We start from the raw sequence: 17,528 nt of genomic DNA on the forward strand, positions 1-17,528 counted from the left end.
ATTAACTTTTGGATCATTTCTTTAGGAGAAAAGGAGATAGTTTCTACTGTAACACAACTTCCTGTCCCCCAGAGATTAAGGGGGGGAAAAAACCCCTCATTTTCTTAATCACAAAGCTATAAATCAAGCAAATTAGTACTGTTCTTTCAGCCACAGGTCATTTATAGAAGCTGAAGTGACCACAGAGGTAAAAAGATCCTAAGGAGAACTCCAAATTAGAGATGAACAGCAGAGGCAGTGTTCTGCTAGAACAGCTAATGGAAATGAAAGCTGTTCCAGGGCACCGCTGGGCTGTGGCTGGACTCGTGTCCTTCACCTCAGCAGGGAGGAGCCCTGGGCTGCTGACGCACAAACTCACTTCCAATCTGACGACGCGAGGCCTCCAGTTTTCTAATGAAGTAGTATGGACGAACATGAAACCCCAGGATTGGAGTTCTTCTCTTAGAAGTTTTTTTACTCAGTGTTATTTATCAAATGACCATCAGTATAAGTACATTCAAATACTTCAAAAGAATGTTTCAAGATATCCTTTTCCTTTAGTATCATGCTTCCTCCATCCCACTAGGTTAAAAATAAAAACTCTTACCTATGTAACTGAGCAAGACAGGGAGGAATATTAATCCATGAGTGGCTCCCAGTAAGACCATAGCTAAATACATCCTGAAGTAAAATATCTGGAAAATTTGAGATTTGGCAAAGGCCAAAACCATAATGCCTCCAAATTTTGTTAGTGTGATTCCACTGAATACCTAAGAGAAGAGAGATGGGGTTAGAAACAACTTTTATCAACCTGCCATAATTGAACACTTCCTCATAGAGGGATTTCTTAAAAGCCGAGGTCCAAAGTAATGGGGGACCGAACCCTAGCTTTCAGATTTACTGATAAGTAGCATTAGGCTCTGCCTAAATTGTTTTATTTGCTACTTATGAATCTGAAGGGGAAAAAAAAGGTGTAATAAGGGTAAAAGCTGTGTATCCTGCGTAGACCCCATGGTAGCCCTGCAAGTCAATCAATGCCATTTTTCCAACAGCATTATTGTTCAATTAAGGTATGTACTATTTTTTTAGACAATGCTATTTATCACACACTTTCTGTTGTTAACTCTGTAACAGTGTTGTGCGGTGGTAAAGTAACTGGTTGATAGTTCAGCCCTGTATCCTGGTTTAGCCTGAGAAGATTCTCCAAATGTGAACCACAAACTGCACACCGGGCTCCAAGCATGGCAGCTCCCCTGCTTTTCAACACACATGGCTGGCCTGGGTTTTAAACGGCTCTCAAATCAAACTTCTCTATTTTCCTGCTTCAGCCATACTGTCGTCTGCAAAGGAGTCTCCAGCAGTAACAGTTCTAAAGAATTTCAGGGTGGAGCTCTATGCAAGATACAGCTATTTCATGAATTGCCTGAAAACTTGTAATCCTTAGGAGCTGCTGCTAAGTAAAAGATACAAATTGGGCTTTCCCTACTTAATCTTAAAGTTCCTTCTCCTGAGAAACACTCAGTCACCAAGCTGGGTACTTCACGGTGAGGTATCTGCCCGAGTCATCTGCTCGGGCTGTACTTACAGAGCTGCCCATGTGGGAGAGCGCCTCTTCTGCCCGTTCCACGCGGCTTCCCTTCGTGCTCACCGTGAACGCTCTCGTGATATGGCTGCAGAACTCCACAGAGATGCCACAGCTCTGAAATAAAGTGCTTCCTTTACACCTGCCCTTCTCCAGTTAAAAACAGTAAAAGCAACCACCCCTTTCCCAGGATCTGTGGTTATCAGGGCACCTGGGAGATAAAGGAGCCTGGAGCACCCCCTCTAACTTACAAGACAAAGCTCCCATCACACCAACTTAAACTGTCCCAGGAAGCTTGTGGAACCCTCCAGGCACAGTTTCCTCCAGCAGATTTGCCTCTGTTAGGGGGAAGCAGCTGAAACCTCTCAAGGTCCCCCCAACCCCCAGCCAACCAGCACACTGTCATTTCTTTAGCTGGGCCTCACTACTGCTCCCCCTGAAGCCACGTTCCGTTCGTATCTGAAGAGCAGATGCACTGTGTCTGTTTTCTGTGAATACTTTCTCAAATGTGCACGTATTCAAGACTATTAAAAAGCACCTGGCAACCACATGGAAGGCAAAAGGTCTTGGTCAGAAAATTCCACTGAGAAGGGGCAGTTTTTCTAACTGAAAACTGAACGTCGTGCTGTCATCAGGCTACATACTTAGGCAAAACACCCTTCAGAATAATAATTTAAAGGCAGAATGCCTAAGCCAGACCGTGAGCTCACATTTCCGTTGCTATACGTACCACCCACGTCCAACTCCACCTGCCCCTGACCCCACCTGACCATGTGCGCCAAGAGCAGGAGCTGGCCTTGACCTCTCACCCCAAGAAACAATTCACAGCAGTGACATAAGGAGTGAGGGACAGACTGAGTGGACCAGGACTCACCATAACCAAGTTGACCAAAGAAACCGCATTCAAACTGATGCCCCAGAGCCACATGACACCGAACATGTTGACCAAGATCATAGCGATGGTGATGCACATGATCACCGCCGACCACAGCTCACAGCCCAGGAGAACCACCGTCACCAAAAAGATGGCGCCCAGGGACACGCCGAGGTTAAAGATACTGTCGTCAATCATGGTCAGGTACTGTTCGTAGAAGACGTAGAACACACTGGAGAGGGGGAGAAGGTTCTATTACAGCTTGTTTTTGCTTCTGGAATCTTTACTCCTCATCCAGCCACAACTGCAAAACGGAAACTACCTTGAGAGACATCCTCACATAAAACCTCCCTGTTTGTGCAAGACTCACCTCCAGCAGTTAAGCTGGACCTCCGACCACTGACACCCAAAGAAGGGCCTCCGAGATGTGTATTTTATATAAGGTTTTTGTTCATGTGCCCAATCCATTCTGCTTTATAGGCATTTATCTACAAAGAATATTCTGTGGTATTCTGGGAAAACAAGCCCTGGTCTATCCTGAGGGCTACCCCCAGCCAAACGGAGTCTTATGCAGGGCCTGAGAAGAAAATGTTTTTTCGGCAAAGTTAACCAGCTCCTCTAAGGAGTCGGGACACCCACTCCAAGAACTCCTTCCACAGGAAAACAGGCTGTCCTCCTGCCAGGAACAGGTCCAGACTCCCTTCAATGAGATTACAGGGGTTGGGGGGAAAATCACTTGTTTCTCTTACTTTTCTATATTTTCCAAATTCAGTATTTCATAAAATATTTTCTTTATGAGGAAAAAAAAGAAAAACAATAAATGAAAAAAGAGAAACCTCCATGACGGCACTGTCCCCAGCGATCAGTTGCCGGGCCCTCTCTGTGAAGCTGCTCCCCGGGCGCCGCGCCCCCTGCCCCCCGCCTGTTTTGCAGGGTGTGAGCTCCAGCCCTGAGACCTCAGTAGGTGCTGCAGATTCTGGCCCAGGTGCCGTTTCCTGAGACAGGCTTCACCTGTGCTCAGGACGGAGCCGGGTTCAGAAGGAAAGCCGAGTGTCGGCCCCCCAGCAAGGGAACCCCAGGGTGTGGGCGCTTCCCCAGGACACCCTCATTTACAAAATCCACACGTTACCTGTATGGGAACACACGGTGATCACTTCCTTCCAGGCCCATGGTTCTGGTGATTCTGCTGGCGATGAGGCGGGCCTTTTCCATGGCGTCGATGAAGTCAGCGGAGGTCTTGAGTACCGTGTGGTAGGTCATGAAGTACGTGGCTCCGACGCCCGTGCCGTTGCCGAGGATGTTAACTGCTGCGCTGTAAGCGGCGTGTCCCCTGGAAGAAGACAGTGGTATCAAAGGCCACACCTCGTGCCGTACCTGCAGAATCTGAGCATCAGGGCTGAGTGGTGTCACCTGACCCTGGGCTCAGGGATCAGACCAGCTGTCAATTTCAGGGACAGGGACGCCCCTGAAAAGGAATGATGAAGGTTTAGCTTTTCTTTCCCACTCTGGCTTTTCTTTGCGGCTTTGGTTTCTCTGACGCGAAGCTGCTACCGTTTCTGCAGCTGGCTCTGCTCACAGGCCAGTGTGCTTTTCTACAGAGTTTGCTCAGCAATGCTGTGTAACAGGAGGCGGGAACGGACAAGGGCCCTGGAGTCAGGCCGCCATGAGGTCGGCCTCGGCCCTGGAACCCTGGACAGAATTACTGAATTTGGGCTGCAGTGTCATCTGCACAGGGTGTACCACCACCTACTCATGGGGCTGTGTGGTGAGTCAGCGAAACAGTGTTGGTGAGGTGCCTGGCACGATCCTGGCACACAGGAGGCTCCCTGTCTGTTGCCCTACGAGTTGAATTCATTCTGACTTCTTTTATGCAGCCGAGCATTCAGTCTGCCGGGAGACCAAGCTACAGGGTTCATTTCTTCTTTATTTTTAGGGACAGTCCTCCCATGGTACCTAGTCTAGGTCTTAAAACACAGACATGAGATGTATGACTGACGGGACTCTGGTCACATTATGTATTCTTATGAAGAACAGGGATGTCCAGCGTTTACCTAATGTACACCTGGACACTCACCTTCCTACCAAAACATCCAAATCCCCCCAACTCCAGACTTCAGTCATCTTTGCTATTTCTGGGCCAGAGATCCTGTTTCCACGGTAGCTGGCTGCCTGGCTAGGTGGGGGAGTGAGACAGCCCATAACCTCATGTACAGACAGGCTGGCAGGAAGCACAGTGGGGCTAAAAGAATCTAAACCTTCGGGGACTTCCCTGGTGGCGCAGTGGTTAAGAATCTGCCTGCCAATGCGGGGGACACGGGTTCGAGCCCTGGTCCGGGAAGATCCCACATGCCGTGGAGTAACTAAGCCCGTGAGCCACAACTACTGAAGCCTGCGTGCCTAAAGCCCATGCACCGCAACAAGAGAAACCACCGCAATGAGAGGCCCAAGCACCACAACGAAGAGTAGCCCCCCCTTGCCGCAACTAGAGAAAGCCCGCACCCAGCAACAAAGACCCAATGCAGCCAAAAAAAAAAAAAAAAAAAAAAAAAGAATCTAAACCTTCATCCTGGGTGACGTCACCAGAGCAGAGCTGCAGTGCCCCATATGCCCCAGACACAACTGGACAGATGCTTTCACATCCTGAATCGCCCTCATCCCTCCCCACAATCTGCCCTGCCAGTGGTCTGCACAGGACTGTGTCCTTCATGCCGCCAGGAGGGGAGCATGAAACAAAATGCTCAGGCCAGGAGGGAATCGGGTCAGAATGAGGAGGAGTTTTGTTTGTGTTTTTTTTAAACATCTTTACTGGAGTATAATTGCTTTACAATTATAAAGTTAGTTTCTGCTGTATAACAAAGTGAATCAGCTATACGTTTACATATATCCCCATATCCCCTCCCTCTTGCGTCTCCCTCCCACCCTCCCTATCCCACCCCTCTAGTGGGACATAAAGCACCAAGCTGATCTCCCTGTGCTATGCGGCTGCTTCCCACTAGCTAGCTATTTTCCATTTGGTAGTGTATATATGTCAATGGCACTCTCTCACTTCGTCCCAGCTTACCCTTCCCCCTCCCCGGGTCCTCAAGTCCATTCTCTACGTCTACGTCTTTATTCCTATCCTGCCCCTAAGTTCTCCAGAACCATTTTTTTTTAAGATGAGTAGGAGTTTTCTTTAAAGGCGTTTTGGTTTCTCTGAGGGACAGGGTGGGGAGTGGCAGAGAAGAGGACCTTCCCGCCCACCATTCCCACCCCAGCCCTCCCCAGCTTCCCAGTGCAAGTTAAAGGGGAAGCGGGCACACAGCTGAATGGTTCAGTGTCACTTACCCTTTGCCACACTTGGGGTTCGGGTTATCGGAGAGGAACATGGGCAGGAACCTCATGAAGTCTGCGCCCTGAGGCCTCTGCTTGCCCTCTGGAGTCAGAGGCCGGCAGTGGACGCAGGCAGGGTCAACCACTGTGCAAACAGGTTGGGGGAGCCAAGGTGAGAAGGATGGGTCTCCAGATTAAAACATTTAAAAATAATGATAAAGAAGTGACAGGAATTCTTTTCCTGAATCCTTCTGTTTATCCAAAAGCTTCAAACACATGGTTTTCACAGTCTAATAAACTTGAGGTCCCATATGTATCTAACACAGGCTGTACAAATTTTCTTCCCCAAAGCAGGCTTCCTGCTCTAAGGACAACCTCAGTATGTTATTACTAGAGCCCAGGACGTCCATGTTTTTATCAAGAAAATCCTAGGACAGACTCAACACTTTTACAAAACCATACGGCAACAGTGATAAACAAAGAAAAGCACTCCCATGAGAAGCTATGGCCAGATACCAATCAAGAGAGACCATCAGCATTGTTGGGAAAAGATGACAAACCTGAAAACCAAAGTCCCCTGACCTGGGCCTTGTTCAGCCTGCAGCCCCGTGGGGGGCTGGAAAGGGGACAACAAGGTATCTCCAGAGTGAACAACGGAGGAAGGAGATGATGACAAGGGGAATGAGATGCAGCAATGGCAGACAAACAGATGGACATAGAGGTGAAATGCAAATGATTTTTAAATTATAATGTTAAAGTTCTTCAGAAAAAAGGGAAAGATCTGGAAAAGGATCAAGTACCCGACGCGTTGCAGAACCGATCCGTGCTGTTGTAGACTCTACAGCAAGACGACTGTGGCTTGACCCAGTCAAAATAATCGTCAATCCAGGACGAGGGAGCAAAGCCTATCCGGGTACTAGAGAAAGGAGAGAAAGGGTTACTGATGCCCCCACAAGGAGGAAGTCTTCAGTTTCGGTCCTTTTCTTGAAATCCAAAACGTCCTTTTCTAGACCTTTTAATGCCACCCAGTCAGAAGACAAACCACATCAGTGCTTAATGGGAAAAGCTTCAGAATATGAGGTGGTAAATTTGCCCTTTAAAAGGTTTTGCTCAGGTAAAGCTAGATTCAACCCACATTTTGCAAGATAGATTTTCCAGGAAAAGCTATCTTTAGAGAGAGGTTTCAGGCCGAGGTCCCGGGCCAGGAGCCCGTCCGCGGCTGGGGTACTGACTAGTTGTCCAGCTGGGCGGCGGTGAAGATCTGCTGCACCAGCGAGTCGTTGTTGCAGCCCAGGCCCCCACACACCATGTTCTGCCCTTTCAGAGAAGCGTAGTCGTGCCCTCCCTCCACGACAAAGTACACGGGCGGGCCCGCGTGCAGGAAGCGATTGAGGGACTGGAAATAATCCGTCACGTAGGAGTCCTGAGAGAGAGAGCGGACAACAGGACACAGTGTGAATGTCCTGTGCAAGCGAGAGGGGGGCTCCCGGCCGAGACGCCTCGAGCCCAGGTTCCTGACTCCCTCCACAGCCAGTGCCCCCTCCCCACCCTGGGCCCAGGGGCTTTTCCAGTTGGTCCCACCATCAGGAGGACACCTCACGAGGTCAAGACCAGCTGCTCGCATTCTGCAGCCATGCCCAAGGCCTGTGAGCTCAGAAGGCCCAGGCCTCACGGGCAGAGCTCTGGCGAGGTTCCTGCAATGCGGGAGAGCCTACCAGCATCCGCGTTTAGAAGCGGACATCGGCTGAAACACCCGCGTGAGTATTTTGAAAAATGTATTCACCATGGGCTAAATGAGTTAGGATAAAAAAAGAAAGCGTCTTACATCTGGCATTGACAGAGACTGATCCAAGCCGATTTCTACTTTGTTCAGGACTGCGATACTGAATGACAGAACACCCACAAATACCGCTACCTGGAATGAGGAGTTACAGGGTTAGAGTTATCATGATTAAGAACGTAAATCATTTATTTATATTTATTTATGGCTGCCCTGGGTCTTAGCTGTGACATGCGGACTTCTTAGTTGCGGCATGCATGCAGGATTTAGCTCCCCGACCAGGGATTGAACCTAGGCCCCCTGCACTGAGTCCTACCCACTGGACCACCAGGGAACTCCCTAAATCAAATCTTAAACACACAAAACAGGACTTTTCTAAACGAAAAGCAAGTTTAAATGACACGCTAAGAAAACAAGGAGTCTGGGGCAGTAGCCGAGGTCACGGTCTCAAGAGTCAAGCCACCTGGGTTCAAATCCTGGCTCTGCCACTTATAAGCTGAGTGACCCTGGTGAAGTCACTTAACCTCTCTTAGCTTCTATTTCCTCCTCAATAAAACAGGAAAAATAAGACTTGTAACATCAGATAATTTGTGGATTAAATGAGAAAATTCTAGGGATAATCCAGAATTTAGCGTAGTACCCGGTTCTGAGCACAATACCAGATATTAAGTGTTCAATAAATGTTAGGTGTTACCATTACTTTTACTGGAATGAATTTACATTCTTTTAGTGGAGATGTGATAAGTTATAGCTGTTGGCTATATCCAGTGTGTAAACTGTACTACAGAACGCTCTTGCATGGTTGCTGGGGATGAGGGACAGTGCGGGGGAGGGAGGTGGGTGACACTGAAGGTGCAGGACGAGGGTGATGGAACAGATCTGTATCTTGGTGCTTACACGAATCTGCACATGTGATAAACTGACACAGAACTGGACACATACACTGTGCCAATGTCGAACTCTTGGTTTTGTTATTGAACTATGTAAGTATGTAAGACCTTGGGAGGAAACTGGCAAAGGGCAGCTGGGTCCTTCTCTGCGCTACCTCTGTGACTTTCTATGAATCTGTAATTATTTAAAAACAAACCAACCAACTTAAAACAGAAACTCTTGCTTATACTGCCTGCTAAAAATATTTTATATATTTGTACATATTTGCTTTTGCATTCTTGTGTGTGTGTGTGTGTGTGTGTGTATATATATATATATATATATATATATATATATATATATATATATATATATATATATATATATATATATATACATACACACACACACTTAACAGCTGTCAGAATCCTTCCCAAGCACTCTGATTTCTTAGAAGGCATGTGACAACTTTGGGGAGAAAAACCACAGACAGGCTCCTACCACAATGGGCCGCATCCAGTCCTTAAGCAGAAGTGGAGCATAGGCGTTTCTGAAGAAGTGAAATAAGCAGCTCTCCGAGGCCTGGATGCCTGCTCTGTCTGCCGCGTCCCCGACACAGCAGAGGATGTCCAGCCGGTTCTTCTGAGGGGAGGAAGAGGAACAGAGGTCACCCTCCAGCCACCTCATCTAGATTCTAGACTCAAATGAAACAGGCTGCACGCCCGATGACAACTTACCTCTTGCCGCTTAATGTCTAATCCCAAGAGACTCACAAAACAGGTAATCTGGAGGAGGAAGTCGATGAGGACCGCCATCCCCGCAAAGAGGGAGAAGGTGTGCACAGCTGGCATCACGGACAGGCCTCCTGCGGGGAGAAGGGGGCAGCCACGTCCTTCCCAGCTGAGGGCTCAGCAGGCCTCACCGGCACGTGCACGTGTGAACACGCGGCACCAGAGCAGGCCAATCCCACAAGAATCCCCCCAATCCTCCCACCCAAAGGCACTCTGCGCAGTCTGCGGGTGTCACACCAGAACCACCTGGGGAGGTTAAAATGCACGTTCCAGGGACCGGGCCCCATCCTACTTTATCAAGACGATGGGAATTCAACCCCAATTCTACTGTTCAGAATTCTATGATCCCAACTCTATAATTTAACAAGATCTCCAAGCAAATGCATGCACTTTCACATTTGAGATCCATTAACACAGGCCATTTCTTACAGTACCTGCTACGCTTCAGTCCACAAGAGGGATGGTATTTCCCATCTGCTATTATATCATCCAATCAGTCTCTCGGTTAAGTTACAAATGAGGATGCTCCAAGTGTCCTCCAGGCTAAGACTCAGAAGCTGAAAACTGGCTGCCCATGGGCCAGATATATATAAACCCACTTTAGAATTTAAAAACAGTTTTTAAAAAATAAGTAGCCAATATTTAACAATGAGATTCACAGTGTCGCTTGAGGGAAAAAAAATTTAGATTCACAGCGTCGCTTGAGAAAAAAATTGGACCTGGCAGCACTGGGCCGGCAACACGTAACTGCCTCTTGCAGGTGGGACCCCAGAATCTGGTGCCACGGTCCCCGCTGCTCCTCCTGTCCCCCCAAAGTCACCCCAACCTTAAGGCCCAGGGTCAGCTGCTATCACCAACACACTTGCACTGGTTTTTATTATAACAGAAAAAGGGGAAGTAACTGTTTTGCATCTGTATCCATCAAAAGAAACCACAAGGGCTGCAAGTTTGTTCCACAGTGCACTGCTTCGTGGAAATGGGGGATGATATATGCTAATGACGTGTCTGTGTCCAAAGACCACACCTACGATGTCCCTCCCATGGCCCCTTGTAAGAGGACCTGGTGGCCCCTGCAGGCATTTCCATTGGGACCCACAGATTGTGTGTCTTCCCTGGACTTACTGGGCGATTCTAATCAGCGTCCTCTGCAGAGGATGTGATCAGTTTTCTCTTACTACATGCCAGACATGGGGGTGGGGAGTGCCCTGCTAGTTAAGACTACCGATTTCTCCACATGAAAGAATACACAAGTGCTGGGTTTTGTGCCAGCTTATTCTGGCTCCTTGTATGGAGGGAAGATTAAAGAACTTCTGCTCATTGACGAGGCTGCTTCCCAGTGAACTGTGTGTGCAGAGGTGGGGAGACTGCCTTTCGGAACAGTGGCAAACACCTTGCGAGCTAACGCCTGTGATTTTGGAGTTGCTGCCGAGAGTGCTGTGTCGGGAAGGACTCTGTGGCCGTCCTTCAAGAGCGCTATTTTCAAACCCCAGCACTCGCCATGGGTGCCCTAAAGGGGGAGGGGCAGGAGTCCTAGGTATCTGATCCCCAACATCAACACCGTCCTGAAACAATGTGAGAAGGAAGGCACTTGCTGGAAATTCCCTGGTGGTCCAGTGGTTAGGACGCCGTGTTTCCACTGCGGGGGGCACAGGTCGGGGCGGGGGGCCGATCCCTGGTGGGGGAACTAGGATCCTGCATGCCGCGTGGTGTGGCCAAAATTTTAAGAAATTAAAAATTAAAAATAAATAAATAATGTAGTTAAAAAAAAGACACTTGCTAATGACACCCGAGATACCGCCACCAATTTTTCTCGTGGTCCACTCTGATACTTTCCAATCACAGAATAAAACTTAAAAAAGAATGCAAAGGGTCATATACTGATACACCCAGGCTCAGCAAACCTCAGGGTTGGCAGATTCAAAGAGTAATTACCTAAGAAAAATGCTACCGTCTCTGAAAAGGACGACAGGAAAATACTTGGAGCCACTTCTCCCAGCACCCGGCCCACCTGCTGGTCCAGCGTCTCCCCTTGGAGACGTTCATCTCTCTTAAAAATAAAAAAAAAAGTTAAACATGCGACATTAAAGTTTCTCAATTACAATGCCACCTCTTTGCTTCTTTGGTGCCTTGTGTTAAGCTGATGGTAAAAAATAATGATTAGTAGCATCTACTTGTTGTTTGTAAACTTTATACAATAAAGTGGTGAGGACCCCAAACTTCTCATGTTGATTCATTCGGGATATTTCTGAAGCCCGGAGCCAGGTAACAGGTGAGAATCTAAAGGAAGGATTGAATCAAATTATCAGGAAAATACATGCAATGCAGGCTGCAGGTGGCTGGACTTTTAAATAACACTCCTGCATGCCACTGGGTCTCTGCCCAGGTAAGCGCTACAGGACAAGGGACCCTGGGAGAACCAACGGATTGACGTCATTTTTTACATCAGTGGGTCCTGTGTCGACCTTTTGCCTTTTAGTGGCACCTCTGACAAATCCCTCATTCTTCTACACTATATTGAGAATCATTTTCTAAATTTATTTATTTATTTATGGCTGTGTTGGGTTTTCGTTTCTGTGCGTGGGCTTTCTCTAGTTGCGGCGAGCGGGGGCTACTCTTCATCGTGGTGCGCGGGCTTCTCATTGTCCTGGCTTCTCTTGTTGCGGAGCACAGGCTCTAGACACACAGGCTCAGTAGTTGTGCCTCACGGGCTTAGTTGCTCCATGGCATGTGGGATCTTCCCAGACCAGGGCTTGAACCCATGTCCCCTGCATTGGCAGGCAGATTCTTAACCACTGCGCCACCAGAGAAGCCTGAGAATCATTTTAATAGCTGTTGTGCCCAAAATATTTTCCACAAGCGTGGAAAATAGCCCTTTTTTGCACACATGTTGCACATATTTTAAAACCAAATTCTCACTTTATATCTATGCCACCAACCAAAGAGAATGTTGGTCTCAATCTTCTTGGTCTCAAAATGTCCAGAACAAGTCACAGGCACCAATAAGCAACACAGAGGAACGGAAACGAAGTCTCCACGTGTCACACTCAAATACTCCGCATGGCGCTGAACAGCCGTATGTGGAGCCTGGTACTCGGTCAGACTCTGTGAGACTCTGAAACGCACCTGGTAGGTCTGGACCAGAATGAAGATGTTGTCCACTCCCACAGCCAGCACCAGGAACGGGATGACTTCTATCACAATGAGGGTGAAGGGGATCCCAATGTAGCTGAAGATGCCCAAGGAGCACGCCACTGAGCTCAGCACGATCAGGATGCCCGCGATGCCCAGGGAGATTTTCGAATCCACCTGGAGACGCCACAGAGACATAAATCCTCATTTAGGGTGCTTTTTGTCCTGTTCCTAAAAGGTCTTCATTTTCACCTCTTTACCTGGATATTGCCCATCTAGATTTAAAAGTACAGTTCCTGGTTTGAGAGAAGATATGAAAAGGTGTCTAGGTCTTCCCTAGCAACATATATATACATATTTTTTCAAATGTCTCCTGCCAACATACAATGCATTTATTTATTTATTTTTTTATATATATGCTAGGTATTTTTTTTTTAATTTTTTAATTTATTTATGGCTGTGTTGGGTCTTCGTTTCTGCGCGAGGGCCCCCTCCAGTTGCGGCAAGCGGGGGCCACTCCTCATCGCGGTGCGCGGGCCTCTCACTATCGCGGCCTCTCCCGCCGCGGAGCACAGGCTCCAGACGCGTAGGCTCAGTAATTGTGGCTCACGGGCCCATCTGCTCCGCAGCATGTGGGATCCTCCCAGACCAGGGCTCGAACCCGTGTCCCCTGCATTGGCAGGCAGATTCTCAACCACTGCGCCACCAGGGAAGCCCCCTAGCAACATATTTTATCAGCCTACATTCTTAGGTGATGGCAAGTTAGAAAAAAAACTGGATTATGTGAAATAAACTTTAAGTTGAAGATAAGAAATTGGAACTGAAGAAAACAGATGCAGGAAGCAGAAAATGTGACAAACAAGTAAAACACAGGACAATTTAAGGCAGTTTTGAATATAATGAATTAGGATTAAGCGGAGGCAAAAACATGCCATCACGCTGTGTACTGCCATTTCCCTCTAACACACACACACACACACACACACACACACATACACACACACATGCACACACACACCTACACACCCCACTTACCAGAAACCTGCTACAGCTTTTGATATGCCCCAAGGCTATGGAAATATATAAAAACATGATGCCATAGCTGATTAGAATAGTGAAGATATCACTGTTACTTTCACGATCTAGTTCATCTTCAATACTTCGTTCAGCCTTAAAAGAAATGGTCAGATTTGGATTCTTGTAGTTTTTCACAAAATTAATAAACCTAAAAGGGTAAGCAAAATTTTGTATTTTTAGTTAAAACTTAGTGACAACTAAGTAAGGAACTTCTTCGTAACTTCTACGACACAAAAGCCACACTTAACCCTTATACCTCATTAGGACCTTCTACACTGTCAAGTAGAAGGTAGGACACTTCCAGATTATGAAGTTCCAGACATGCTGAGTTTTCCAGTATTTAAAACAGGTTTAGAACAAGTTTAAAAACTGCTTCATGGTCTCACTTCTTTTTTTACTAAAAAAGATTTCTAAATGAAGTATATTATACTACAGACATATGCTCATGGAACAAAAATTTTAAAAGTTGATCTACAGATTCAATGCAATCCCTATCAGAATCCCAGCTGCCTTCTTTGTAGAAAGACAAGCTGTTCTAAAATTCACATGGAATTGCAAGGGGCCCAGAATAGCCCAAATCTTCTTTTTCAAGAAGAACAAAGTAGGAAGATTCACACTTCCCAATTTCAAACTTACTACAAACCAAGAGTAATCAAGACAGTGTGGTTACCAGCACAAGGCAAGGACAGGCATACAGATCAAAGGATCAGAACTAAGAGTCCAGAAATATGCCATGTATCTGTCTTCACCTAATTTTCAATAAAGGTGGCAAGACTATTAATGGGGGAAAGAATATCTTTTCAACAAATGGTCTGGGGCAACTGGATAGCCATATACAAATAAATGCAGTTGGACCCTTACCTCACACCATGTATAAAGATTAACTCAATGGATAAAAGACCTTTCAAATGTAAGAGCTAAAACTATAAAACTCTCAGAAGAACACAAAGGGGTAAATTTCCAGGTCCTTGGGTTAGGCAATGGTTTCTTGGCTATGACACCAGAAGTATGAATAACAAAAGAGAAGATAGATAAATTGGACTTTACCAAAATTAAAAACTTCTGTGTTTCAGAGGATACCATCAAGAAAGGCAAAAACACAGACTGGAGAATGGGAGAAAATATTTGGAAATCATACATCTGATAAGGGACTTGTAGAATGAATATATAGCAATTCTTATAGTTCGATAATAAAAATACAAATAACCCAGTCGAAAAATGGGCAAAGGATACGAATAAACATTTTTCCAAAAAAGTTATACAGATCGGTGCATGAAAAGATGCTCAAATTCATTAGTCATCTCGGAAATGCAAATCAAAACTGCAATGAGGGAATTCCCTAGTGGTCCAGTGCTTAGGACGTGGTGCTTTCACTGCCGTGGCCCAGTTCAAGCCCTGGTTGGGGAACTAAGATCCCGCAAGCTGTGCAGTGTGGCCGAAAAAACAAAACAAAAAAACTGCAATGAGATACCACTTCATACCCACTAGGATAGCTGGAATCAAAAAGTCAAATAATAACAAGTGTTGGCGAGGTGTGGAGAATCTGAAACCTCCATACACTGCTGGTGGGAATGTAAAATGGTGCAGTCACTTTTTTTTTTTGGCTGTGCCACACAGCATGTGGGATCTTAGTTCCCCAACCTGTGGAAGCAAAGCCTTAACCACTGGACCACCAGGGAAGTCCCATCGGTGCAGTCGCTTTGGAAAAAAGTCTGCCAGTTCCTCAGAGTTGCCGTATGACCCAGCAATTCTACTCCTAGATATATACCAACCAAGAGAAATGAAAACACGTTCACACAAAAACTTGTATACGAATGTTTGTAGTATTATTCCTTACAGCCGAAAGGTAGAAACAGCTCAAATGTTCATCAACTGATGAATGGATAAACAAAATGTGGTATATCCATAGGATGGGATATTCTTCAGCCATAAAAAGGAATCAAGTACTGACACATGCTACAACTCGGATGAACCTTGAAAACATTATTCTAACTGAAAGAAGCCAGACCCAAAAGTCCACGTACATGATTCCATTCATATAAAAGTCTGGAATAGGAGAATCTAGAGACAGAGAGTAGATTGGTGGCTGTGTAGGGCTGGGTGTTAGGAGGGTGACCACTAAAGGAGATGGGATTTCTTTCTGTGGTAAAGAAAATGTTCTAAAATTGACCATGGTGATGTTTGCACACAACTGTGAATATACTAAAAGCTACTGAACTGTATGTACACTTTAAATGGGTGAACTGTATGGTATATGAATTATATCCCAACAAAGCTGTTCAGAGTCCGTCCTCCTCGGTCCCCTCTTCCCATTCTCTAGAGGTTACACCACAGCTAACCGGTTCCCAGGTCATTTGTTTGATATCTTTTCTAGGCATGGATGGCATGCATAGCATATATTTGTCCAAACACGCTGACTGCAGTTTTTATTTACTATCTTGAACCATTTATTTATCTCACCATCTTTAATGACGAAATAATATTCTACTGTACTTCTCCCTACTAATATACACTCAGCTTGCTCCCAGGTTTTGCTGTTAGAATATAATGCAAGGAACATTTCTGCATAGATACTTTTGCATTCTTGTTGCAGGGATATGTATTAAAAGAATGTTTATAGGTAAATTTATTTATAGATTTTTTTTTTCATAGCACCACCAGTACCAAGTGAAAAAAATGGCATAACTTAGATCTACTGTTGGTTAATTTAGTTGAACTAAGTGTAAATGCTTTCTGCTATGGTCCACCTTCCCACAGAAAGAACAGCTTGTTTAGATCCCGTGAGCAACTCACTCTTTTTCCCAGGCCTGGGCCCTCTGGAGCTTCTCTGTATCGTTACAGTAATTATTGACAGGAAAGGTAATCACCAGGGCTGTGGCGTTATTGTAGTTTTGATCTAGAAAGGAAAAAGGTGACATCAAAAAGCAGATTACAAGCGTGCAGAAAACTAGGTCAATACGAGGGGATAATCACAAGCCAGTTAGGTGCCTGGTTTCTCATGGGGCTGAAGCCTATACACACCTGAGCTCGAGGAACACAACAGGAGATCTGGTGCCTGTGTAGTTCAGCTAGTGAAGAAAAAGGACCGTCGTGTGGAAGTAGGCACAGCTGTCATTCGTATCATCATTACTACACGGCACGTGCATGGTGACAATTTCAAACAGAGCGGAAAGGTGTTCAGGGAAAAGCCTCTCTCCTCCCTCAGTCCCCGCCTGTGTCTCAGCTCTCCTCCCCACACCATGGCGCTGTGACTCCTTCCAGCCACGGTCCACGTGCATAAGCACAGTCTCCCCTTCCCTCCTTGTTTACACAAGCAGTGACACACTCTTCTGCAAATGCTGCTTTTAAAGTCATATCCTGAGAATGCTCTGTTTTAGTACACAGAGAGCGTCCTTATTCTTTTTTCTGCTGTATGATATTTCATAGTATAATTTAACCAATCTCCAGTTGATGGCTATCTTTGCAAATTTTTCAGGTATTACATACAGAATTACTACAAAGAATAACCTGATATTTCCAAGATGTAAAATGTAATTCGTAGAATCAATTCTTATAAGTACAATCACAGAATCGAAAAATATGTGCATTTCTAATTTTGATAGATTCCCCCCAACTGCCCTCCAAAGAGGCCATCCTGTTTTTCATTTCTTTCTTCAACAAAATATTTACTGAGACCTACTTTGTGCCAGACATTATCTTAGAGACTATGGATACATCAGTGAGCAAAGGAGATAAAAATCTCGGTCTTCCTGGAGCTTATATTCTAGTAACCATTTATACTTCCACCAACAATGTGGTTTCCCCACATTCATCCACAAAAGATTTTATCAAACACTTAGATCTTTGCTAATCTCATATGTAAAATATTGAAGTGAGAGGCATTTCACTAATTTGGAGTGAGGTTCAGCATTTTCCCCATATAACTGAAAGCCACTTGTATTTCTTCTTTTGTTAACACTCATATGGCTCTGCCCACTTTTCTTTTGGGTGGCTGACCTCTTCTCTTTTCCCCAAGAGCTCTCCACATATTAAGGAAATGCTGTCTGTTATGTATACTAACTTCTTTTTTTCTCCAGTTTGCTGTTTGTTTGTTTTTTAAACTTTATGTTTGTTCTCTACACAGGAATTTTAAATTCT

General features: G+C 45.7%; 1 protein-coding gene across 2 annotated transcripts in view; it reads right to left on the bottom strand.

The window, feature by feature from the left end:
* Nucleotides 1–17,528, bottom strand: part of NPC1 (NPC intracellular cholesterol transporter 1) — a 56,495-nt gene that overhangs the window by 8,632 nt on the left and 30,335 nt on the right. For both annotated transcript variants that reach the window (XM_059895304.1, XM_059895303.1), the window contains exons 11-24: nucleotides 16,185–16,287; nucleotides 13,350–13,539; nucleotides 12,309–12,491; nucleotides 11,118–11,232; nucleotides 9,132–9,259; nucleotides 8,896–9,036; nucleotides 7,570–7,659; nucleotides 6,977–7,167; nucleotides 6,545–6,660; nucleotides 5,760–5,889; nucleotides 3,565–3,765; nucleotides 2,436–2,667; nucleotides 1,565–1,678; nucleotides 587–749 (exon numbers count right to left, since the gene is read on the bottom strand). In XM_059895304.1, the coding sequence (XP_059751287.1) occupies nucleotides 587–749; nucleotides 1,565–1,678; nucleotides 2,436–2,667; nucleotides 3,565–3,765; nucleotides 5,760–5,889; nucleotides 6,545–6,660; nucleotides 6,977–7,167; nucleotides 7,570–7,659; nucleotides 8,896–9,036; nucleotides 9,132–9,259; nucleotides 11,118–11,232; nucleotides 12,309–12,491; nucleotides 13,350–13,539; nucleotides 16,185–16,287 (2,097 nt within the window). The remainder of the gene's footprint in view (nucleotides 1–586; nucleotides 750–1,564; nucleotides 1,679–2,435; nucleotides 2,668–3,564; nucleotides 3,766–5,759; nucleotides 5,890–6,544; nucleotides 6,661–6,976; nucleotides 7,168–7,569; nucleotides 7,660–8,895; nucleotides 9,037–9,131; nucleotides 9,260–11,117; nucleotides 11,233–12,308; nucleotides 12,492–13,349; nucleotides 13,540–16,184; nucleotides 16,288–17,528) is intronic.

This window comes from Balaenoptera ricei, chromosome 14, assembly GCF_028023285.1.
Source record: "Balaenoptera ricei isolate mBalRic1 chromosome 14, mBalRic1.hap2, whole genome shotgun sequence".
NCBI classification, from domain to species: domain Eukaryota; kingdom Metazoa; phylum Chordata; class Mammalia; order Artiodactyla; family Balaenopteridae; genus Balaenoptera; species Balaenoptera ricei.